This window comes from Thalassophryne amazonica, chromosome 13 (assembly GCF_902500255.1).
Source record: "Thalassophryne amazonica chromosome 13, fThaAma1.1, whole genome shotgun sequence".
In the NCBI taxonomy this organism is placed as follows: domain Eukaryota; kingdom Metazoa; phylum Chordata; class Actinopteri; order Batrachoidiformes; family Batrachoididae; genus Thalassophryne; species Thalassophryne amazonica.
The window spans coordinates 26,086,795-26,113,750 of record NC_047115.1 but is presented as its reverse complement, the minus strand read 5'-3'; the positions used below and the strand labels follow the sequence as shown (position 1 = coordinate 26,113,750).

The 26,956-nt window shown below is 40.7% G+C and overlaps 1 protein-coding gene across 2 annotated transcripts in view; it reads right to left on the bottom strand.

The window, feature by feature from the left end:
- The window catches only part of LOC117523436 (formin-2), a 102,324-nt gene that overhangs the window by 37,996 nt on the left and 37,372 nt on the right, over positions 1 to 26,956 (bottom strand). For both annotated transcript variants that reach the window (XM_034184971.1, XM_034184972.1), the window contains exons 7-12: positions 23,026 to 23,087; positions 7,097 to 7,188; positions 6,861 to 6,990; positions 6,616 to 6,762; positions 3,764 to 3,823; positions 3,019 to 3,139 (exon numbers count right to left, since the gene is read on the bottom strand). In XM_034184971.1, the coding sequence (XP_034040862.1) occupies positions 3,019 to 3,139; positions 3,764 to 3,823; positions 6,616 to 6,762; positions 6,861 to 6,990; positions 7,097 to 7,188; positions 23,026 to 23,087 (612 nt within the window). The remainder of the gene's footprint in view (positions 1 to 3,018; positions 3,140 to 3,763; positions 3,824 to 6,615; positions 6,763 to 6,860; positions 6,991 to 7,096; positions 7,189 to 23,025; positions 23,088 to 26,956) is intronic.

The following is a 26,956-nucleotide window of genomic DNA, read 5'->3' as shown; positions in this document are numbered from 1 at the left end:
TGAAGGAGTGGCTCCGTAAAAAGCACTTCAATGTCCTGGAGTGGCCAAGCCAGTCTCCAGATGTCAACCACATAGAAAATTTTTTGAGAGAGTTGAAAGTCCGTGTTGCCCAGCGACAGCCCCAAATCATCACTGCTCTAGAGGAGATCTGCATGGAGGAATGGACCAAAATACCAGCTACAGTGTGTGCAAACCTGGTGAAGACTTACAGGAAATGTTTGACCTCTGTCATTACCAACAAAGGGTATGTTACAAAGTATTGAGTTGAACTTTTGTTATTGACCAAATACTTATTTTCCACCATAATTAACAAATAAATTCTACAATGTGATTTTCTGGATTTTTTTTTCTCATTTTGTCTCTCATAGTTTACGTGTACCAATGATGAAACTTACAGACCTCTCTCATCTTTCTAAGTAGGAGAACCTCCACAATCAGGGACTGACTAAATACTTTTTTGCCCCACTGTGCTTATACTGAAAAATCATGCATTCGTTTCTACTACTACAACTAATAATAATAACACAACTGATAATAATAATAAAAATAATACTTTCTGAAGAATCAACACACAAGAAATTCCAATAATAGAAGTACACTACAACAATGCACAAACATCCTAAATGAAAGAGCTGTTTAAAATAAATACATAAAATTAATCAAATGTACTCAGGTTTTTATTGTAGTGTTTCCAACACTGTGCATCAGCAATCCATGTCCATGTGACATTTTCTGTTCTGTTTTCTGTTCAATTAACAGCCATTATGTTGTCCATCATGTATTTATCTGTCCAGCTTGCTTATTTTTGGAATTTAAAAGTCACCCCCTGGGAAATGTTATGTTAAAAAGTGTCTTTGTCATATGGGAAAAAAGCACAATTTAAACTGACAAAGGTTTCATCAACCTTTCAAAAAATGTCCAAAAGATGAATTAATGAATGGCTGGTCAAATAATGTATATTAATCAAATTAGTACATTCTTTAACCCTATTTGAGATGGCATTGAACTGTAGAAGGATGCACAGCATAAGCTCAGCGTGATGACAAACTCACAATTTCTTCAGAACAGTGTCACATTTGGGTTTGAATGAGTTTCCAGCTTTAGGAAAACATCCTTCTAGTTGACAAAGGTACTGGATGTTACCTGTTGTGTATTTTCATTGACATTCATAAGGATGGTAACGGAACGTCAGATCCAACAGGAGTCTGCTCAGGACAAGCTACATGTGCTTCCCGTTAGTTCATCTGTATGACAAACAGATGCTCTCTCTCTCTCTCTCTCTCTCATCCAAACATGAGTTGGTTACTTTTCATTGCACTTGTAGAAATGCGGCTTCTTAATAACTTAATATGGCTTTATAATTGTCAACGTCAAGGCATTCTCTGCAGGATACAGCACCTGCCATTACTGCGAAGGTATGCTGGTGCAGTCCCATGATGCCTCACTGCTACTATAAAAGTAGATTGACAAACAGAGGAAAACGTCTCACATATAGTACAATTATAACGAACCATTCGAGTTAAAAGACTGACTTACTGCTGTTGTTGTTGCGCAGTAACATTCTTAGCTTGTTCTACCCCAAAATTTTCAACCTTTTTATCTTGAAATGATGCATCAGTGCTTGAAAAACCATGTAAGTAATTTCTGCACAACCACAAGATTTTATTCAGTGGTTTAGAGGCGTTTCTTAGTAACTCGTCATTAGTGTATGATTACCTGCAACAATGAATTGCTGTGTTTTAATAAGAATGAGCCCATCATATCTATATGGGAGCAAGCCCCCTCATGGAGGCCGCCATGTTGCATCACCACGTTGATACAGTAGCCCAAAAGGGACATACTTATTTTGCAAAAATACAAAGAGAGGAAACAGTGGATGTTCTCCTGCATACAGTCTACTGGTTACCAGTGCAGGCTAACAAGTTTGAGAACCTTTTTTGTGAAATGGAGAATCATATATTGCTCATCACAAAGTACAAATGAAAATGTGAAGGGCAACAAAATAGTGATTGATCACCACATAATGCAATCTGAGCTCTCACCACCAGATGATACAAAATCCTACACACTGTTGAGTTAATAGTTAATTAAATATAGATGAAAAAGGATTTTACACATTGTGATCAATTTAAGTAATCTAATTATTGTTTCCTGGAGCATCCATGTTCATCTTTCATGTCAAACTGCAATGGTTTTATCACCATCATTTGACATCTATAACAAGAGGATCCCCATGACTGGCCATCACCAAAGAAATTAGAATGTGGAAAACAAACTGCAGTCTGCCACCTCACCACTAGATGACAATAAATCCTACACACTGCTGCTTTAAATTCACCATTTGTATCACACACACACGCGCGCGCGCACACACACACACACACACACACACGAGCAGGGTACCCGGGTGATGCCTGGATGTGAAATGTTGCTAGGCAACTCCCAGCCCACTCTGCTTTGATATACACTACACTCCATAAACACTTTAAATGTCTTTGACTAAATCCATCAGTAGCATCAAAGATTGAATTGAGCCACATGAAAGCCAACTTTAATCATTCTAACTGAACTTTGATCTTGACTTATCAGTATGTCTGTCTTGTTAACATTAAAGGCTAATGTTTGCTAGTAATTTGGACACTGCACACAGCCAGGAAGGAAGGAAGGAAGGAAGGAGGACTGTGTGTGTGTGTGTGTGTGGGGGGGGGGTGTGCGGGGACAGTTGCCACAGTTACTGTTGCCAGGCAACAGCTCAGTCAAAGATGGACATGCATCCATACACACCCACACCTGACTTCTATAAGTCAGAAGTGGGTGGCTTAGCTCGACTTGATGCTTTGGGGCAAAGTTCCAAAACATATGAAGCACTCTGCAGCCTTTGGTAGCAATCAAGCATCATGGGATAGCACACCTGAATTGTTCAAAAACCCTATTTACAATAAATGTAGACTGGTGGTCATGTTTCCTGCGTGGTTAATGTGGATATAAAATGTTTTTGACGGTTTTTGATGTTCATACCGTTGAGGTCTTTCTTCAGCTTGTGGAGGTCTTTCTGAAAGTCCTCAAACTTCATCTGGGATGCTTGAAAAAGGTCGTGGGGCTCAGGCAAAGAATAGACACAGGACTCTCTTCCCCCATCCTGGTACAGTAGAACCAGAACACAGGACGCGTTACAGCAAAGTCAATCAGTTTTCTTCAAGTGGAGGAGGGCCTCTCCAGTCTGCACTCCATACACCAGGCAAGATTGGCATACCTGCCTTCAGAAGATGACTTATCAGTAATCTAAACATCCTTCACTAAAGCTAGCCAAAACTACGCATAATGACCCTGAACTAGTGAGCAGGTTGTTACCAAATTACACAGCCATCCTGTCCATCAGTGTTACTCCAAGGCCATTAGGAGTGCTACAATCATGTCATGGAGGTTGACTTTGGCAAACACCATGTTTAATGATTTCATCTCATCTGGAGAACTTAATTATTTACACTAGTGCTCCTTTGGATACAGTGCCAGTGAACAGACGGCAGGTCTGAATGAATCCAGACCAAAGCAGAGCCGGACAAGGGGGATGAAGAGTGAAAGACAGAGATATATAAAGAGATTTGTTTCTGCCGTACACGAGGAAAGGAAAAATAAATAATTTGATAAAGGATAAGCCACGGTGTCCTCTGGCAAGAGGGGAGATGAAAAGAGAGCTCTGGAAGGATTTCTAAGCAAATCAGAGTAAGAAAAGTGATTCAAATAAACAGGAACCAAAACATACCTCATCAAAGTGCCTTAGATAGTAAGCAACAACGTAGGACAACAGACTGTGGGAGTTATCCTGAAAGAAAGAGAAAGGTCAAAATAAATAAACCAAAATCCCTTTATTTATTAATCTAATCATTTCGGAGCAGGACGTTTTAATTTGTGCAGCAGGCCAAACAAGTACAGAGACAGCGTTCAGAAAGACGTGAGGGATAAATCACGACTACAGGGAAGAAAAAAAAAAAAAGACAATGCAACAAAATACAACCATGCCGTTCTGGCTGTCAAAACTCAGACTGGGAGTTTTGTTTGATGTTCTTTATGGATACCTTATTCAGTCCACTGCCACAAAGACGCAAACCACTGCAGCCTTATATGGCAGTGCCAGGGGCACAGTGAGCGCGCTGGGATACTCCGTAAGAACAGCAAACAGACGAGTACAGCCAACCGTCAACCACACCACTCCAAAAATTCTTTAAACCAAATTGTGAAATGGTCGAGCAAGCTGATGGTTTGATTCTGAGAGACGACTCCCACTCTCTTCATGGTGAGTTTCAGCTGCTCCCTTCAGGTCAGAGGTTTAGGGTACCAGCTTGTTAACCCAAACACCACAAAAACAGTTTCGTACCAGCAGCTATCAGTGCTGTTAAAAGTAACAAACTTTAAATATAACTTATGTATTTATTTATTTTTTTGTGTAGTTTGTTTTACCTTGTTTTTATGAACAGCACATTTTTATTTTTATTTATTTAGTTTTTATCCTTTTGGCTTGGTATGACATGTTTTTAGACTTTTTAACTATTGATGTTTTAACTCATCTTGCTTTTACTTTGTTCTGTTGGCTTTTTAGCACTGTCGTCGCTTTGTCTTGTTCTGTGTTTTGCTGTGTGTTTGCCAAACGACATGACTCACTCACTGTAAACTAATTTTACCCAAGGTTATAATAATAAATTGAATCTTGAATCAACATCAAGACCCAACCAAAACTGCCCACAGATCAACGCTCAGAGTCACTGTGTCCCCGCACCACTTATACAACCCCTGGCAAAAATTATGGAATCACCGGCCTCAGAGGATGTTCATTCAGTTGTTTAATTTTGTAGAAAAAAAAGCAGATCTCAGACATGACACAAAACTAAAGTCATTTCAAATGGCAACTTTCTGGCTTTAAGAAACACTATAAGAAATCAAGAAAAAAAGATTGTGGCAGTCAGTAACGGTTACTTTTTTAGACCAAGCAGAGGAAAAAAATATGGAATCACTCAATTCTGAGGAAAAAATTATGGAATCACCCTGTAAATTTTCATCCCCCAAATTAACACCTGCATCAATCAGATCTGCTCATTGACATTGACCCTATGCCATGACATTGACCCTATGTGTCTTTTTGCAAGGAATGTTTTTGCAGTTTTTGCTCTATGGCAAGATGCATTATCATCTTGAAAAATGATATCATCCCCAAACATCCTTTCAATTGTCCAAAATATCAACGTAAACTTGTGCATTTATTGATGATGTAATGACAGCCATCTCCCCAGTGCCTTTACCTGACATGCAGCCCCTATCATCAATGACTGTGGAAATTTACATGTTCTCTTCAGGCAGTCATCTTTATAAATCTCATTGGAAAGGCACCAAACAAAGTTCCAGCATCATCACCTTGCCCAATGCAGATTCGAGATTCATCACTGAATATGACTTCATCCAGTCATCCACAGTCCACAATTGCTTTTCCTTAGCCCATTGTAACCTTGTTTTTTCTGTTTAGGTGTAATGATGCCTTTCGTTTAGCTTTTCTGTATGTAAATCCCATTTCCTTTAGGGCGGTTTCTTACAGTTTGGTCACAGACGTTGACTCCAGTTTCCTCCCATTCGTTCCTCATTTGTTTTGTTGTACATTTTTCGATTTTTGAGACATATTGCTTTAAGTTTTCTGTCTTGACGCTTTGATGTCTTCCTTGGTCTACCAGTATGTTTGCCTTTAACAACCTTCCCATTTTGTTTGTATTTGGTCCAGAGTTTAGACACAGCTGACTGTGAACAACCAACATCTTTTGCAACATTGCGTGATGATTTACTCTCTTAAGAGTTTGATAATCCTCTCCTTTGTTTCAATTGACATCTCTCGTGTTGGAGCCATGATTCATGTCAGTCCACTTGGTGCAACAGCTCTCCAAGGTGTGTTCACTCCTTTTTAGATGCAGACTAACAAGCAGATCTGATATGATGCAGGTGTTAGTTTTGGGGATGAAAATTTACAGGGTGATTCCATAATTTATTCCTCAGAATTGAGTGATTCCATATTTTTTTCCTCTGCTTGGTCTAAAAAAGTAACCGTTATTGACTGCCACAATCTTTTTTTCTTGATTTCTTATAGTGTTTCTTAAAGCCAGAAAGTTGCCATTTGAAATGACTTTAGTTTTGTGTCATGTCTGTGATCTGCTTTTTTCTACAAAATTAAACAACTGAATGAACATCCTCCGAGGCCGGTGATTCCATAATTTTTGCCAGGGGTTGTATTAGTGTGATATTAATGTTGAATTATGATTTAATACGTTTATTAACAAGCACAAAATCTACAATTCAATGTCAATGCTATTTTACACACATTTTGATGCCATTTCTATGGACACAATATGTTATGTATTAAGTTTATCAGTTATTTGAACATCCAAATCTAAAGGGAAAAAGTCTGATGGATGGGCATTGTTGTCATTTGGAGCAACAAAATTAGTCACTTCTGGATACGAGAGCTCTTGGTTCTTGGTTCACTATTCTGTTGCTGTTCGAGTACACAAACAGAGTGGCCGTTTTTGTTGCGCGAGTGGTGATATTTGCTTTTACTCCTGAAGCAGACGGATTACTCACACTGCTCTTAACGTCCTTGAGCTTTGGCAGAATGTCCAAGGTGAAGCCATCGGCCTGCCCTCGAGACCGATTGCCTCCATTCATAAAGTTGCCAAAAGCCAACACCAGGCTGAGCACCTGCATTACACACTTACCGCTCTGCAGAGTCTGAGAAGTGCACACACACAGGTAAAGTGCACACAAGTCAGATCAAAATGTAAAAGCAAAAAAAAAAAAACCCTCTGACTCCGAGGCCAGAGGCTCACCTTGCACACTGTCTGAAGGATTTCGATTTTACGGTGGATTGAGGAGATGCATTCATGGAATGCTGACTGAAACAGGATGCAGAACACCCGTTCAGAGAAGTTGGGGATTTGCGATAACTGGAATAGAAACCTGATGACGTGACAAAAGCAATCACCATAAAACGTGCATGGAATTTTCAAGTGAAAAAGTCTCTGGTGTAATAAATTCAAGGTGATGGGTTGGCTTTGGCTCTTACTGTTCAGGTTTGTCCAGCGGTTTGACATCCTCTTTCTCTCCTGCTGACTTCACATGCTTTCTAATGCTGTGCAACTCATCCTCTTGAGCTCTCTGACAGTTAAAAAAAAAAATGCAGATTAGCAAATAGACTTGAAAGGAAAACATATTGTCAGTAGGCAAAGATAGTTAAATTTAAAGCATAGCAAAAACATTCACGGAATAATGAAATATAGGGTTTTTAAAATTTGATTAAAATTTTGTACAATACAGGCTGAGCTTTAAAAATTGATTGCAAATATTTATCACATAAGATGTTAGAAATTTCTTTTCTTTTGTCTCACTTTCACTCAAGGTCACCACAGCACTGTGGTATGGATCCACATGTTCATTGTTCATTCAAGTTTTACACTGGATGCCCTTCCTGGCACAGCTCCAGATATACAAATAGAATGTGGCACGGGTGGCCTCGTACCCGGGTCCTCATTATTTAGTGTGAAGCATACTAACCACTTGCATCACCATATTGCCCCCAAAGCTTTATAGGCATGAATTGAAATATTTTATAAATGCCTTGCAGAGCACAGGAACCATTTTCTATCAGACCTATATCGGCCCAACGCTTGTTGGTGCTCATCTCCAAATTCTATACTGTTAAGCAGTTGAGAGCCGACAAATGGCATGGGAAAGGACCACAGTTTGTTGCAGATTGGCCAAGCCAGTACCCATTTGCAGCTAGATGGAGTGATGCAGTGTAGAGGTGTCTTGTCCAAGGACAAAGACCGTTGATGTGCTTGGGAATCAAACTCATGTATACATATTGGTTGTCTAGCTCCTACCCCATTGAGCAATCTGCTTTACATTGTCTTGAATTATATTTGAGCTGATACAGCAAAGCAAAGATTGATACAGAAGTTGGACAACCAATACCTAGATCTGGGTCACACTACCTGTGTTCTTGGATAAGATATTTTATTTGCATTTTCTCAGTCCAGCCAGCTGCAAATGGGCACAAGTGTTGGCTGGTGAAGTAACCTGCAAAGGACTGGGTTCCCATTCAGCTTCACACTATAGTATCCTGGGATAAGCACCAGCAGCAAAGGACCTCAGCACCCATACATACAGTTGTATGCAAACATTTGGGCACCCCTGATAATTTTTATGATTTTCCTTTATAAATCATTGGTTGTGTGGATCAGAAATTTTAGTTAAATATTTGATTTGATTTGATCATTTATTTAGTCCCCATGGGGGCATTTCAGGTGCTCTAAATATATCATAGAGCAGACAGTGATATTTGAGAAGTGAAATGACGTTTATAGGATTTACAGAAAGTGTGCAATAAGTGTGAGCATGGACCGGGCCGCCGGGTCACCCGCCCTCGACCGCCACCCAATCCTCTCTGCACCCGAACCCCATGGCCCCCTCTGCAGGTGGTGAACCCACAAGACGGCGGGCCCACGTTGCTCTTTCGGGCTGAGCCCGGCCGGGCCCCATGGGCTAAGGCCCGGAGGAGGTGTATGTGGATCGGGAGGTCTGGGCGACTTTGCTTGAGCTGCTGCCCCCGCGACCCGACTCCAGATAAAGCGGAAGAAAATGGATGGATGGATGGATGGATGGGTTTGGGGGCCGCCTAGGTCCCCAATGGGGTTCAGGGGCAAAGCCCCAGGTGGGGGCTGCAATTTTAGGCCTTTTCAAACCTGTTTGGAAAGCTCTCAGGAACACCCAATGTTAAAGATTTTAAACAATCATTACCAGCTTTGAGGTCAAGTGGTTTGTGTTTTACATGCAGTTTTCTAAACCAAAAATAAAATAACCACAAACAAAAATTGGGCATAGGTTCCCCTAACATCTGCAGATTTTGACTACATACCATCACTGAACACTGTTGCTGCTGAGCTCATTTTTATAGTTTATTCAACAGACCAGTCCAAGCGAACATCAGTGTGGAAAGAAAAGCAAGGCAGAAAATCAAAGGGGTTGGGTTTGCATCCACTCCGAGTTTCAAATATGTGAAAAATAATTATTATTTCAATAAATGAATGGTTATTAACTTACAACATGAGCTACGCATTTTGTTTTCAAAATGCCAAAATTTGTAAGCAATTTGAATTTTGAAATTTATTGAACACTCGTCATGGATGCTTAATCCTTTCACTAACACCTCTTCAAACTACATAGATAAAAAACATAAAATACTACTTACGGCAATCGGCTGCACTGGTCAAAATCATATCCACTAAATAATCTCTTTCTTCAATTTGATCGCTTTGTCTAACACGCGCCTGCAAAATGCTAAGAATAGATTTTTGTTCTGATACAGATCGAGCCACATTAAAACATGTTCAATGATTGGTTATCACATCGAGCTAGACCAATGAAAAATCGTGTTGCTCTTATTAAACAAAGAAACGGTATATTTCCCGGAGCTAAATGTTATTCGTGGATCATCCCCTCAAACTCTGTCATAATTGTGTTATAAACCAGTCACCATTTGTTTTATTATACATCTGTGTAATTAATAAAATCATCTTCATGGATGATTTGTTCGAGCGCGCACGCACGTGGAAAAAAAAACAAAACACCAGCTGCTGCTGCACTTCCTCGCTTTCTCCCCTGAAACTCTGTGATAATTGTGTTATAAACGAGTCACCATTTGTTTTATTATGGATGATTCTTTAACTACGGGCACTATTGGCCTTGTAAATGTAATTTCCACCACACCATTGCCTTACAATATAAAGCGCCTTGGGGCAACTGTTTGTTGTGATTTGGCGCTATATACATGTGCTCTGATGTCACTGTTTATCTCCATAGAAGCTACCCAAACAATCTTTCATACAAACTGTTTAAAGAGACATTACAGTGTTGTGGTGGAAATTACGGCAATAGTGTGGGACAACTACATTCTGTTTAAAAAAAAATCACAACAGTTGTATGACACTGAATACCCCAATTATGTTTTGATTATTTTACTGATATTTTATTCAGAGATATTTTAAAACATTAGAAAAACATTTCTTTACCATTCATCTTTATCAGTGAAGATCAAAAGTCTGGGTGTGGGACAAGCACAAAACGGCAATATTTGCATATAATGATGGTGAAAAAAGGTGAAAAAGTCATCATAGACTACTAGAACAAATTTCTTAACACACTTTCATTGTAAAGATAACTATAAAAGTGTGAAATTTCCCCTTTTTTCTGTTTTTCATACAATATAATCAAAGGACATAATAAATGCCCGTAGTCTAAGAATCACCCGTATACTTCTGTGTAATTAATAAAATTATCTTCATGGACGATTCGTTTGCACGCGCTCACACGTGAACAAAAAACACCGGCTTCTGCTGCACTTCCTCGCTTTCTTCACCATTTGTTTTATTATACATCTGTGCAATTAATAAAATTATATTCACGGATGATTCGTTCGCATGCTTACGCGAACAACAACAACAAAAAAACACCGGCTGCTGCTGCACTTCCTCGCTTTCTCCTCTCAAACTCTGTGATAATTGTGTTATAAACAAGTCACCATTTGTTTTATTATACATCTGTGTAATTAAAATTATCTTCATGGACGATTCGTTCGCACACGCACGTGAACAAAAAACACCGGCTGCTGCTGCACTTCCTCGCTTTCTTCCCCTCAAACGCTGTCAGAATTGTGTTATAAACCAGTCACCATTTGTTTTATTATACAGCTGTGCAATTAATAAAATTATATTCACAGATTCGTTCGCGCGCTCACGTGAACAACAACAAAAAAAACACCGGCTGCTGCTGCACTTCCTCACTTTCTCCCCCTCAAACTCTGTCATAATTGTGTTAAATAAAAGACAAAAGGGACATAAGTCCTGCTCACAGGCTGATTGCGAGAGACACGACGTCCACGTCAAATATAAACTCCAGACGGACATCTCCATGTCACTACATATCCACAATGCGTCCTTCCATAGGGATTCCATTGGCAACCTGTCGCATCCACTGCATATATCCAGATCCAAAAGCTGGAAATACCAGGCCTGCACTTCCTATAGCTTCCAGTGAGAGTCTGGATTCTGGTTGAAGGTATTTTAGGCCATTCTTCTTTACAAAACATCTCAGGTTTGATGGTTTCTGAGCATGGACAGCCTGCTTAAAATCACACCATAGATTTTCAATATTCAGGTCTGGGGACTGAGATGGCCATTCCAGAACATTGCACTTGCTCCTCTGCATAAATGTCTTAGTAGATTTTGAGCAGTGTTTAGGGTCGTTGAGGGCCTTAACTAGTACTGTGACTGTGGTCTTCCATTTCCTCACTATGTTCCTCACAGTGGAAACTGACAGCTGAAATCTCTGAGATAGCCATTTGTATCCTTCCCCTAAACCATGATGTTGAAAAATCTGTTTTCAGGTCATTTGAGAGTTGTTTAGAGGCTCCCATGTTGCCACTCATTAGAAGAGATACAAAGAGGGGAAACATTTGCAGATGGCCACCTTAAATACCCTTTCTCATGACTGGATTCACCTGTGTACGGAGGTCAAAGGTCAGTGAGCTTACCAAACCAATTTTGTTTTCCAATAATTAGTGCTAAATGTATTCAAATCAATAAAATTACAAGGGTGCCCAAATTTATGCACCTGCCCAATTTTGTTTAAATAATTATTGCACACTTTCTGTAAATACTAGAAACTTTATTTCACTTCTCAAATATCAGTGTGTTCATCTGCTATATGCTGTATATTTAACTGAAATTTCTGATCCAGACAACCAATGATTTATGAAGGAAAAGAATGATTGGGGGTGCCCAAACGTTTGCATACAACTGTACTGATTGTATTTCTTCTTCGTATTAAGAGGCACCAAGAAATAAAAACGAGCGAGTGACTCAACTTCCAACACCCACCCTTGAGTGCTTGTATACATGCAGTCTGAGAAAGAGTTTCCAGTCTTTGTTTACAATAGACATTTCGATAAAGCACTGACATTAAAAGTTCACTGTAAGATAGAACATTTTAAATTCATCAAGTTATAGAAGGAAAATCATAATTGGCTCCAGGAGGGCAGCCAGAATTCTGGCTTTTATCCTCATTAAATCTTTGTGACATCATGGGGTGTGAACGAAAATGCACAAATGAGATGAATGCATTATGGGTAAATAAAATCAAGAGTCATCATTTTTTATGTGTTCTCTAGATTTGTTGTACCCAGGTCTTTAATGGATTTTATGCTGTTCAGAGACCAAGTGCAAATTGTGGAGTCAGTTTTGGATGGCTTGTATATGTGTTTTTTTTTGCTACGGGTACTCTCACTAAAGTGTTTTTTGCAGCTGAACAAGATAACAATGTGATACCACAGAACCAGCAACTGTGTAGGCTCATACTGAGCCTGCATGGATTTACCCAGAATGTCACAATCAGAGGTTAATGGTCATCTTTCTTACGTCCGGTGCACAGAGCTGGTTTTGAGTGTCACAATAGTCCTCCAGTTTCCTCGATGGCAACCACTCAGAAACATGAAGCATCCCATTGGCCTTCTCCAGCCACCTGGGTCCTAGACAACTGTGTGCTGGATCATGTCCAGAAAAGCTCACCACATGGCCAAAATGTCATATTTGACAATAACTCACCATGCAAATGAAAAGTCTCTCCAAATATCTGCTCATTTGTCAAAAAGTAATTCCAGTGGTACCCAAGGATAACCCAAAGAGTCCTAGTACCAAAGACATCAAATTATTGCCTTAGGTCACTGTTTCACCTCCAAGCCATGACAATAAAATAAGACAAGAAGCATCACAACCCTCAAGATGTGGACCATCATCCTCCTGCAAAGACAATGACATCAACCAACATCTCTGTTTAGTGATGTCATAACTCCACAAGGTGTCTCCCAATCTCATAGGGCGAGGACCCAGATACATGAAAGTCACTGAATGTCTCCACATGTTCAACACTTTAACCGCACACAGATATACTTCACTTCTGATGGTCCAGTCCCTGACGGCATTGAAAGACTTCATCTTCATCAAGGCCAACTATAAATGTAGATGATCCGATTACTGACTCAGCTTCTGAAGTGCTGCAATCGGTATCCATTGATCCTGATAAACCTTCACCTATTAACAATGTTTTGTACACTGTAAACTGTACTGACATTAAGGCCTTATTTTCCATACGCTGTGGTGTGTTACTGACGGGGACTAGAAGGAGAGAGCATATCTCACCCATATTGGCCTCTCTTCATTGGCTTCCTGTTAATTCTAGAATAGAATTTAAAATTCTTCTTCTTACTTATAAGGTTTGATAACAGGTCCCATCTTATCTTAGGGACCTCATAGTACCATATCACCCCAATAGAGGCGCTTCGCTCTCATACTGCAGGCTTACTTGTAGTTCCTAGGGTTTGTAAGAGTAGAATGGGAGGGCAGAGCCTTCAGCTTTCAGGCTCCTCTCCTGTGGAACCAGCTTCCCAATTCAGATCAGGGAGACAGACACCCTCTCTACTTTTAAGATTAGGCTTAAAACTTTCCTTTTTGCTAAAGCTTATAGTTAGGGCTGGATCAGGTGACCCTGAACCATCCCTTAGTATGCTGCTATAGACGTAGACTGCTGGGGGTTCCCATGATGCACTGTTTCTTTCTCTTTTTGCTCTGTATGCACCACTCTGCATTTAATCATTAGTGATCGATCTCTGCTCCCCTCCACAGCATGTCTTTTTCCTGGTTCTCTCCCTCAGCCCCAACCAGTCCCAGCAGAAGACTGCCCCTCCCTGAGCCTGGTTCTGCTGGAGGTTTCTTCCTGTTAAAAGGGAGTTTTTCCTTCCCACTGTAGCCAAGTGCTTGCTCACAGGGGGTCATTTTGACCGTTGGGGTTTTACATAATTATTGTATGGCCTTGCCTTACAATATAAAGCGCCTTGGGGCAACTGTTTGTTGTGATTTGGCACTATATAAAAAAATTGATTGATTGATTGATTGATTGATTTACTGGATAATTTGGCCATTTTCAACATGGTCCAACAGATTATAGTCCTCCACATAGATGTCGTTTGAATTAAAGCTCTCCCTTCCCTCAGCTCTTCTGTGGATGTCGGCACCTTTGCTACATTCAAAAAAAATCTCCAGCCCTTATTTCTGATTGGCTGATGGACAATAACAAGGTGTAATAGCAAGAAATGGTCAAACACAGGGTCTTGCCTTGAAAACCCATGCTCCTTCCTGTTAGTGCACTCTGCCAATACCTTTTTGGTATTTGACCACTGCTGCCATTCTGAGGGTCAAAGCAGTGGACACACCCCAACAGTGCAACTGAAGTTAAGCTCATTACCCTAAAGCTTGTTGTTCGGTTTTACTCACATCCAAGTGCTCCTGGCTTCTGGCATTAGCGTGTGAATGGGAGAATGTAAGGCATCACTGGAAAGCAGTTTGACTATCTGTTCTTAGATGAAAAGGTGCTGGAGAAATCCATATAACAAGATGATTTTCCAGATTTCATTTCAGTTCTCCAGTAGTTCATGTCCACAAATATTAACTGCAAACCAAAGCATAGGAATGAAGGAATTCCCGAGTGGAGCCATTTACTACTTCAACTCAACCGCATTCCAGCCTATACTGTATAAGTTTCATAAATACTTTCGAGTTGCCCCCAAGTCTGATTACATTTTGGGGTATTATCTTTCTGTCAGGCTTTGGACCGCAGTTGTATACAAGTTGGTTTAGAAGAAAAGGCTGGCTTGAAACGCAACTGTGTTTCAAAACGAACCAAGACAATGGCTGGATAATGCTGTGATGCAGACAGACAAAACAATAAAACCACCCAAAGGAAGAGAGTGCAAACTCTCTTCCAATCCCAGCAGACTCCCAAGACCCCTGAAGTCTAAGTCGGCGTTTGGGTCGGCATGGAGCCTTGAAAAACATCAAAAACCAGCATCAAACGCATTGAGGGCCCGATTAGTATTCTACACACCGCTGCCTTCTGTCCATGAGGGCAAGCTCCCCTTTGCCTTCTCTTGAGATGTTTTCAAGTGTAAATATATTTAACACAAAGCAGATCCCTTTCAAAGGGCAGCAGCAGGGCCCAGCAGTGTTTGGTGTAATTGGGGACAAGTAGGCATTAGCGTGTGATCTTTGAATTGTGAGGGCATGTTGCGGTGGTTTTCGGCATGAGAAATGCAGTCCCATGTGGAATATCAAATGCATAGGAACGTACAGTGATATTTGCAATGCCGGAATTCTAGCAGTAGCCAAGTGGGATTCATTAGCCAGGTTTCTAGAACACTGCAAAACAGACCCAGCCAGGGCATAATCAGTATTTATGTCACTCAGCTTTTACTGAAAAAACATTCATATGGCTCTTTGTGCAGTGTGCAATAATTATTGCATAACATAGATATGAAACATACTTTGCCATTGCAAGCATCAGAAGAGTAACTGTAGTATTGGTGTATAGAGGATTCCATGACATTTGTCCAGTGTCAGATGTCAGGAGTCTAAACTTGAGACCACCAGTCTGGTCTATAGATGGTGTATTTACTGGACAAATCCTCTGTGATGCCACCCATAGTTTTTCTGAAGAGGGGCTTTGAAGCTCAAATAGGGCAGATCCAAATTTCACCATTTTGGTAGTACCTGACTTCACCTAACTTCTAGCCAACCCATAAATGGGTAAAGAGACAGACCATGGGCAAGATTGGTGCGACATAGGTGGGATGAATGAAGCCTAAACATGCCTCCAATCTCAGTTCCTAAACAACTGAAATTTAATGGGCTAACTTCACTTTGGGTGTTTGGTTAATGCATATTTTTGCACACTGGGCAGATGTTTTCATCATGTATGGCATGGGTGCAGATGTAAAAAGAGTGTGGCCGGTACATGTATATACAGTCCACTCTCAAGAGTTTATTTCATGCTCCCGTCATGAAATGAGTAAAATTTTCATGACAGGGTTCTTTTTTTTAATCTTACCATTATTAACCCAACCCCTCCCCTTAACCATAACCTAACCCTACCCCTTCCCCTAACCCTTATCATAACCCCCCAGACTCCCCTTGCATCATGTTTCATTTCATACACCAGTCACAGAATGTATTCGAATAAATTTGTGCTCCACTTACTTTTTATGACACTATCACAAACCAACAGATTAATGTACATTTCGTGATGCTGAATCACGACATGCCGTGAGATATGGTAGTGTATATATTGCTGTTGCACATCAGTGGACCTAATGTCACCAAGCACATGCTAATTAGTGCTAACCTGTAGTCCTTTTGCTAACATAAATGAAATAACACTACTTCTTTGATGGTTTGACAGTACAATTAGCCACACAGCAAGCCATACTATCACAGATGTTTGTAATAATAAGCTCAAAGAACAAACAGTCGCTTGGATGCTCGTGGCACCCTGACTGGCACACAGCTGTCACTCAAAGTGACCACCCCTCTAAGTAACTCTAAACAACTTTATGGCTTAAATGAGTCATAAATACCCCCGTACAGAATTTTTGAAGGAGGAAAGCAGCTAGAGATTTTTTTTGTATGAGACTATAAACATGTTTATTTCCTCTCTAAAGTTGCGCATTTTAACATGAGGATCTACGAAAAGTGACTCCCTTTTGAAACCAGCCTCAAGTGGTCGCTTGGTGAATTGCAAGATTTGTCAATTCCACATTGGCTTCATTTCACACGACTGGAGGTTCCCCTCGGTCATGTCCCAGAATTTGGTTTTTGAGAGAGTGAGCTAAGCCCTACTACCACAGTGATCCCTTTCAAAGGGGGTCTATACTTTAATCCATACGGTCCCTGCCTCCGTTACAGGCTGAACATTAGCATCAAGAGACATGTTTGTTTGCAAAACTTGGATAGGGGGGGAAAAAAAAAAAAAAAAAAGAAGGTGAGAGAGGAGTGTGCAAGCTAGCTTCTAGCACAACGAGCGAGGGTGTAACCATAAGAAGCCCCTCGCATTCCTCGACGTGGGCCGACTGAGCTGCCAACTGTGGTTTAAGGGGCTGGAGACCCACAGACAGGATGGAGTCTTGCAATACAAAAGAGAAATAATTTGGCTCCTCGACTCAGTAACATAGCTTAAGGCTATAAGGGGGCGAGACAGAGACAAAGAGAGGGAGCGAGAGCTTGTAGTCTCAGGGTGACTGCAGAGGTTAGAAGACTTTTGATCCTTAGTTATGACACATTGCTTCATAACTGCAGCTTGTCTCGAGCCTCGGCCTCATTCCCATGATCGACGATATTAATATGCGTCTAGCAGCCAAAATGTCCAGGATTTTCCTGTGTAGTTATGCCAATAAGCAAGTCACTGGAATTTCACAGCATCTTAAAAGTGTATCATAGTCAAAAACGGGGAAAGCTCACAAGTGTTCATGTTCCATTATTTACACATCTAATTTTGTGTGAATCCTGAGTTATTTACACTGGACAGGCGGGACTTCCAATCAGAGACGGATGATGAAAATGTATTTACTGGATTCAGAAAGTGCTACAGATCTTAAATGAAATCATACTGACAGCCTCCATAATTCAAAAAATCTTCATATTAAACAGGACGATGGACTCACTTTATCAACATGACCGATTTTCCCAATCCACATGACGGTGCTGAAGGCAGTCAAATCTGAAGAAAACATGTTTACTACAGAGTGCAGAAGCCCGGGTTCGGCCCAGCACCAGGACCAAGACAGGACTTACTGTGTCACCAAACACCACACATACCAGTGCAGTTTGAGGTTCGTCTGTTTGTTTTGGCATCTAACACACACTTTGTTCAGTTCAGCCTTTTAACTCGAACACGGAGGAGAACACCAGAAAGAAAACATTCGCGTTGAAGCTGCAGCCGACTGACTGACATCACAAAAGATGTGTTGCTGTGTCCTACAGATGGTGAATTGAATTAACATCTGGACTTATCCTCGCCCTGTGGTGGAGATTGCTAGTTCCCATCCTGAGGTGGTCAGCAAACATCATTGTAAAGTTTTCTTTTCCTTCCCACTGTTAAAATTAGAAGTTACACAGTCATAATAAGTACAAATAATCCAAAGTAATTTAAGACTTCTTTCTGATTAAACCAAAGAGAAAAGGGTGGGAAAAAAAGTTAATTGAAGTTATGTGTTAATGAAACAAATAAAAAATGATTTAATTACTTTTTTGTGTGTATGTGTGCATGCTTGGGGCGGGTGCTCAGATTTTCTTCGATACAAATGGGGAGTGGGGGGGGGGGGGTCTCTAAGGAAAAAAGTGCTGAGAACCACTGGTGGAGATAAAAGCTCAGGGTTTTATTAGGTATGTTTCGATGGACAGCTGCTGCTGTTTTTGGTTTAGACTTTCTAAATAGCATGCGTCTGTCATTTTGTCAATCGCACAACTTGTTGATTCCCCCCTCCCCATTTTATTGTGTAAATAAATAAAAGGTATTGAAAGAGCAATGCAGATCCTGCATGTGTACACTATAGTGTACTGTAACTTATGAGAGTCATTTCAAGATATACAGTGGGGTAAAAAAGTATTTAGTCAGTCCCTGATTGTTCAAGTTCTCCTACTTAGAAAGATGAGAGAGGTCTGTAATTTTCATCATTGGTACACTTCAACTATGAGAGACAAAATGAGAAAAAAAAAAAAAAAAATCCAGGAAATCACATTGTAGGATTTTTAAAGAATCTATTTGTAAATTGTGGTGGAAAATAAGTATTTGGTCAATAACAAAAGTTCACCTCAATACTTTCTAACATAATCTTATTTGGAATTGACAGAGGTCAAATGTTTCCTGTAAGTCTTCTCCAGGACCTTGAAATGCTTTTTACGAAGCCACTCCTTTGTTGCCCAAGTGGTGTGTTTGGGATCATTGTCATGCTGCAAGACCCAGCCACATTGCATCTTCAATGCTCTCACTCATGGAAGGAAGTTTTGGCTTAAAATCTTATGATACATGGCCCTGTTTATTCTTCTCTTAACACCTATCAGTTGTCCTGTCCCCTTTGTAGAACAGCCCCAACGCATGATGCTTCCACCCCCATGCTTCACAGTAGATATGGTGTTCTTGAAATCCAACTCAGCATTCTTCTTCCTCCATACACGATGAGTTGAGTTTTTACCAAAATGTTCTATTTTGGTTTCATCTGACCACATGATATTCTCCCAATCCTCTTCTGGATCATCCATATGCTCTCTGGCAAACTTCAGACGGGCCTGGACATGTACTGGCTTAAGCAGGGGGACACGCCTGGCACTGCAGGATTTGAGTCCCTCTCTGTGTAGTGTGTAGTCTTTGTTACTTTGGTCCCAGCTCTCTGCAGGTCATTCATCAGGTTCCTCCGTATAGTTCTGGGAGTTTTGTTCATCGTTCTCATGATCATTTTGACCTCACGGGATGACATTTGGCATGGAGCCCCAGATCAAGGAAGATTATCAATGGTCTTGTATGTCTTCCATTTTCTTACAGTTGCTCCCACAGTTGATGTATTCACACCAAACTGCTTGACTATTGTAGATTCACTCTTCCCAGCCTGGTGCACATCTTCAATGTTCTTCCTGGTGTCCTTCGACAGCTCTTTGGTCTTGGCCATGGTTGAGTTTGGAGCCTGACTGTTTGAGGCTGTGGACAGGTGTCTTTTATACAGATAACGTGTTCCAACAGATGCCATTAATACAGGTAACAGGTGGAGGACAGAAAAGCTTTTTAAAGAAGAAGTTACAGGTCTGTGAGAGCCAGAAATCTTGCTTGTTTGTGGGTGACCAAATACTTATTTTCCACCATAATTTACAAATAAATTCTTTAAAAATCCTACAATGTGATTTCCTAGAATTTTTTTTTCTCTCATTTTGTCTCTCATAATTGAAGTGTGCCTATGATGAAAATTACAGACGTCTCTCATCTTTCTAAGGATGAGAACTTGCACAATCAGGGACTGACTAAATACTTTTTTACCCCACTGTATTATGTAGGGCATTAGCAAGACTGATAAGCCAGACATGGCTAAACTTGTCCTCCTGGCTGTAGATATCTATGAAACCTGTTTGTTTGTTTTTTTTTTTTTTTTATCCTAGTGATGTTATGTCATGACACTTTGGCATTATTGTAACTTCACTTGTACCAGGTCAGGTGTTGTCACATCCATGTATTGACGGCTTTACGGTGTCAAATCTCACACATAATCACGTTCTCGCTGGGGACGCTGAGATTTCGTTGTCAGTGTAAACAAGTGTTTGCAGCAACTTGTTTGCAGCATTGCATCGTTATGGAGGTGAGTTCAACTAAAACATGCATGTCGGGAACTGGTTCGATCCACCGACATCAATAGCCTTTTTGCTTAACTATTCCCTTATCAGTCCTTCAGACTTGCCATTGTTTTTGGGGGTGTCTGTCGGGAAAATGATAATTTCTCTGCATTGATTACAGACCCTGCAGTGGGTCTGTATAATCAACTGTTTCTGCTTTGCTTTGAACCTTAAACCAATGAAGCAGTGCTTCGATCTTCGATCTGCTGCTTGGTTGGTTGGTTCTTTGCTTTATTTCGCTTTATCTTAACTTTTTGACACTAAAACCCCAAAGAGCATATGTCTGAGTAATATTTCCTTTTTAAGATTAAACCGACCTGCTATGGTCTTCTGAAACAGTTGATAGATGTATTTTATAACTTAAAACGGGACAGATGCTAACGCGTTAGCATATCTATGGCATTTTCAATGTTAAAGTTAGCATTAAGCTGAGCCATTATCAAGCCTCCCTCCCCAGCGCTCAAAGGATTCTGGGATACTCTAAAACCATGAATACCCCAGAATGACAAGATGAACTGGTCAACGTAAGCCTTGAATCACCCATTTCATGATGTCAGTATGATGCTATATCACCACAAACACCATTTGACCACAAAAGATTTTCTTATTAAGCTTCCCATCATCTCTCTTAGGCCTTCTGATTGTGGAGATATACTGGAAAATGTGTTTTTCATACTACATTTTTGACAACCTTGACTCTGACAGATCTGCTCTCAGAGTTAATCATGTGGTGACACAAGGAATATTCCAACTGAGTTTGGCAAAAACCTGTTCACCAACTTCAGAGTTATTTTGTAAGCAGTTAGAAACACACAGAAGTAATTACAAAACCCTGGTTGTGCTATTGCGAGAGCACAGGGTAATTTTGACCTGTTATTCATGTATGTCATGAAATGTGTAAGAATAAACCACTGTCACAAGAAAACATTCTTAAATATTACTTTTATATCTAACTGCAAAGAAAGACAAGGTTTTCTCACTCCTGTGTGGTCAGTGTCGTGTGCAGAAGGGTTGGCTGAAAGGTTTTGTGGAGCAATTCCAAATCAGTAAAACATATCGGGGATTTAGGACACCTCTTTTAGTAATGATACTTTTTCTGTGGCAGCTATAGCTGTATTTGAGGTTTTATGGAAGACACAGAATGGTTGAGGTAACAAATATTCATAAAATTGAGAGAAATATTGTATTACTATACAATCAAGTCTTGAACTTCTAGGCATTCATGCTGATACATTGTTGGACCAACCTCCAGCTTCATCAACAGTGCAAAAGTGGCCAGCTGAAATTAACAGTCTGGATGATGGCCCAAGGTGAGAAAAAACAGATCATGTACTATATCACAAGGTGATGATGAATTCCATAGTATCCCCAATCCAGGATGATGCTGGATCCAGGACTTTAAGCCAGAGACGTTAGTGAAAACACATGTCCTCACTTCCTTCAAAGATATTCAAGGTTGTTATGGCTGTGGAGAAGATGATGGCCTCAGTTTTTTCTGGGATGTAAAGGGTATTATGCTCATGACTATCATCCAAATGGCCAAACAATAAATGGAAAGTATAAAGGAAGCTTGCCGAGTCAGCTATACAAGTCTATCAAGAAGAAACACCAAGAAAAGCTGATGATGAAGGATGTTGATCATTAGGACATTGCCTCAACTCAGTTGGTGGTTGCCATGGCTTCTGTAGCTAACTGTGGATTCCAGTTGGTTAACTCATTGTCAATGTCATCATTTGGTGCAGATTTGACTTCCCTCCATTTCAATACATGAAGAAAAGAACCACTGGGCTGTGCAAAAACAGCAGGATGAAAGCTACTACAACAGAAGGATCCACACATTGAATTTCCATTCTGCTATTTTGAACATCTAAAATATCTAAAAACAAAATTAAAGTTGTCATTATGGGGTACTGTGTGTCGAATTTTGAGGGGGAAAAAAATTTATTTAATCCATTTTGGAATAAGTTCGCAAAAAAAAAAAAAAAAAGTGGAAAAAGAGAAGTGCTGCAAATACTTTCCCGGTGCACTGTAGAAAGACTCTACATCAGCTTCATCATGAGTTTCTCTGGGAATCATCCGGCATGTAGGTGCCTCAGTGCTGAAGTTGTAGCAGCTGGCTGAAGACCCAGTGGACACCTATGTTTCACTGGGCCAAAGCAGGTAGATTGTTACTTTTGAGAGAAGGGGATAGACTGGATAGGGGAGGTGATGGTCTAGTGGTTAAGCGTTGGGCTTGAGATCAGAGGATCCTCAGTTCAAATCCCAGCATGACTGGAAAATCACTAAGGGCCATTGGGCAAGGTCCTGAATCCCCTAGTTGCTCCCGGTTTGTAGTGAGTACCTTGTATGGCAGCACCCTGACATCAGGGTATATGTGAGGCCTTATTTTGTACAGCGCTTTGAGTGTCTGATGCAGATGGAAAAGTGCTATATAAATGCCGTCCATTTACTGGTGGTCTGTCTGAGTTACTGCCATCCATGACTCAAGATGGTTTTATTGTTTGGTGGATGTGGAGACACACAACACCAGGGCGTGTTCTCAGACCTGACCCGACCATCCACATGAATCCTTCTGTGACCGAAGGAAAGTTCTGCAACGTTTATCAATTTCAACTTGCTTTTATGAAACAAAGGCCAGATTAAAAAAAAGAAAAAAAAAAAAAGAATAAAGTACACTTACATTTTCATAAAGAGCTTGTAGAGTCTCCAGATCAACAATTGTGTTGTCCATATTTAGGACCGCTATGGATGAGAGAAAAACACCAAAAAGGACAGCAAGTTTAATGTTCGCAGGAAAATATCCTCAATGGTAATTGATGACATCATGTCCATAAACAACCAAGAGAGAGAAAAAAAAAAAAGCATTATGTGTACTGACTTCCCATGTTTGCAACCTGTGAAGTTTATGTTTGGCTGTAAAAGAATATTTGGAGGAAAATAGGTTCTTTAGGGTGGCATGAAAGAAGTACAGATAGCTCTGTGCACAGGGCACATAAAACATAATGGACGTGCGCTGCAAGGAACATAGTTATCAGCTCTCATCATGATCGCATGCAAGGGGCTGTAAACTAAAACACCTATGGAAAATTAGAAATCTGTCAAAGGCACAAAGATCTGTGTTTGAACTCCTGTGTTTGAATTCCTCGTGTCGCCTTTTTGTCTCGGCGCGTGGACCTGGCGCCCGTGAGCATTAATCCTGTGAAAGTAAATGTTTAAAGACAAACATAGCCCGGGGGTGGGGGTGGGGGGGGGGGGGGGGGTGAGGCTGAGGTGTTGCTGTACGCACACTCAACACCTACAGTGAGGGCCATAAATATTTGGACAATGCTGCAATTTTTTTGCGTAGTTTGGCTTCTTTTCACCAGCACAGTTCAGTTACGATGGACCGATCAATATGTGCTCATCGTGGAGGCTTTTAGTTTTAATTCAAGGGGTTTAACAAAAATATAGCACCAAACATCTAGGAATTGCAACAGTTTTTTTTAAATACACAGTCCCATGAGGCCATAAGTATTTGGACAAAATAATCAAGACAATTATTTTTTCATACAAATCATCACTTTTACAACCAGCTTTATTTAGACAAGTCGAGGGATGATACGTGAATAGTGTGAGTGCGTATGCTAAAATCTGTCTGGAGGAAGTGGTTCTCAAAAACACACAGAATTCCAATGTGGTTGTAATTGGAGAAACTATGCATTTTTATTTCAAAGAAGGTGGAGGGGCGTTAACAGTCAATAAGGATGAAAGAACACAGTGGGTGCACAACACCCACTTTGCATCACGTGTTGTGTTTTGACATGGAACACAGCTGGACATCTTATCAGCTTATCGCCAATGCAAACTCAAGAAAAGTGAAGAGTAATTTTTTGCTTTGACGTTAGTAATCCTGCCGCTGTTTCTAACCTCCCCATAGTTGTGGTGCAAGGGCAGCTTCACCCCTCGCACTTTCACACTCTCCTGTTCAAAAACCACCACAGCAAAATCTTCTGTCTTTCCCACTTTCTCTTTCTTGCACTCGACGCAGGCAGCCATTTGGTCCTCATTATTATCTGAACCAGAGCGACGTCTGGCTGGTTTGATGAGAGAGGGAAAACCAGATCATCGCTCCGACACAAACCTCTTACGACCAAAAGCCAGACCCATCCTGCCTGGGTCTACCACTTTCAACCCCAGCACGGCGCCTGCAGCCGACATTGAAAGTTGCGAGCGGCGGCAGGAAGCAGACACCGCATGGAAATGTCCAATGAAACATGCAGAATGTCAGCCAAGTCTCAGAACAAACAACAACAGCTGTGAGGAGCAAAAAAAACCCCCCCCAAAAACAAAAAAAACAAAAGTGTTGACTCCTCGCTGAGCAATTGGAGAGACACGATCTAAATCACTGATTCAGAAGTTGTTTGTTCTTCTGTCTTTAGATGCTTGTGACAGCAGGAAATCCACAGCCACTCATCATCATCTTTGGTGTGAAAGAGAATAAATGAAATGGTGAATCACTGCAGGGAACGTGCCAAATACAAAAGTTCTGAAAGATTCATCTCGCCTTTGTAAACAAATTGTTCTCTGGTTCTTTAATCAGTCTTAACCTCTAACTGTAAAAGGGATGATGAGATCATCCCAAAAAATAGGAAAAGGATAAAGTAACTAATCTGTGCACTGCTATCTTGTGTTTGTCAGCATGTTATACTGGAAAAGACTCTGGCCAGTTCAACTAAACCACAGTGGTCTCTCGCAGGAATGACTCAAGACACTCGAACGTGGAACCCGTTTCTGTCCTTGGACAAGAAAAGTCATCTGCATTGTCTCAGTCCATCCAGCTGTAAATGGATTTCTGCCTTGGCTGGGAAAGTTAACTTGTGTTAGACTAGTATTCCCTCCAGGAGAGGTCATGCTACAGTGTCTAGGGAAAAGCACCGGTGTCACCGACCGAACGATCCCCCTTAAAAATTGGCCCCCCCTGCCTTCACTGCACATGCTTTGTCATTTTGGAGCAGCAGCGATTCACCGATTATCACCTCGTTTCTGCTTAAAACTGACTTTAGAAGTTTTACTTTGTCATCTGATGGTTACTAATAATCACATTATTCCCTTTGATCTCTTTGGGTGTAGAGAGTCAGACTCACAGTCAAACTCAGATGTGCTTCTGTTGCTCTCTGATCTCTTCCTCTGTCTTTTATTATGAAATAATGCTGAATTTATGTGGAAATGATTGTTGCACAAAAGCTTCAGATATCTCTCACTGAGATAGATGATGACTGGAGTGCAGTTTTAAGCAGAAACAAGGTTATAATCAATGAATTGCTACTGACATTCCAAAATGATGCATGTCCAGTGAAGGCGGGGGGGACTGACTTTTAGGGGGGACCGTTCGGCCGGTGACACTGGCACCAGTGGAGGTCGAGGTCTGTACAGGATTTACCATATTTTCTGGAATATTTAACAGGTTTTTTATTTGTTTAAACAACTTATATACTGACGTTTCCAATCAGGAGCAATTAGTTACCATAGCAACAACTGTCCCAAAGTTGGAGACAAATAACAGCGCTGATGTGTGTGCCCCCATTTGAGCAGTTTGTCTGACATGAGATGGATGCATCAAAGTCTGTGTCAGCGGCGTTGCTGTGTGCGGAGTGTTAGAGGTTTGAAGCTGAATCTACAGGTTTGCTTGTAGAGTGGATGATGATTGGACACAGGAAAGAAGATGGACTGCAGAGCAATCAGAGAGTAACTAAAACAACAAGACGCTTCATTTCCATCAACGTCTTCTCAATGACATCAGTCCAACAAAATGTTTCAGACGTGACCAAATATAAGGAGGGGGAAAAAAGCAAAGAGTGGAAGGTAGAAGAGGATCTGCTACATGAAAACAAAGAAAACAGAAGAGAAAAATATCTGAAGCACTGACATGAATTGTGATGTCTGTTAAAGCCCGACTGTGACCTCAGCACTGAGACAGCCATATAAAATAAAAGGCAGTTACTTCAAGTCATTATCAACAGAAAAAATCCAAATATGCCCTTTTTTATTTTTACAGGTTACATTGTTACCTCCGCCAAAGAGGTCATGTTTTCGGTCGCGTTTGTTTGTTTGTCTGTTTGTCAGCAGGATAACTCAAAAAGTTTTAAATGGATTTTGATGAAATTTTGTGGAGTGGTTGGAAATGACAACAGGAACAAGTGATTAAATTTTAGTGGTGATCCGGATCCCGATGCTAACGTGTTAGCATGTCTATAGCATTTTCAATGTTAAAAGTTAGCATTAAATGTCATTGCTGTCCTCTGCGCAACTGTGCATGCGCAATATTGTCGGGACCTGGAACTGTCTATTTATGCGACAAGACACACAATTCGACAGAACACCAGCTATGCACGCTGCTAGCTGTTTGCGGTGTTACCTGAGAGCAAGAAAAAGTTGCGTACTAATACCACTACCTCCGAAATGGATGAATTTAAGCTACCGTATGAAAGTATTGACCTGTACCTCAGTTGCACATGTTCAGAATCTGTCCAAATCGCTTTTTTCCCCCACAAACATATAATTTTGCTGCTGGACAAGGGGAAAAAAATTTGGACCCATTCTGATCATGTCTAATCAAGGTACATATTTAAGGC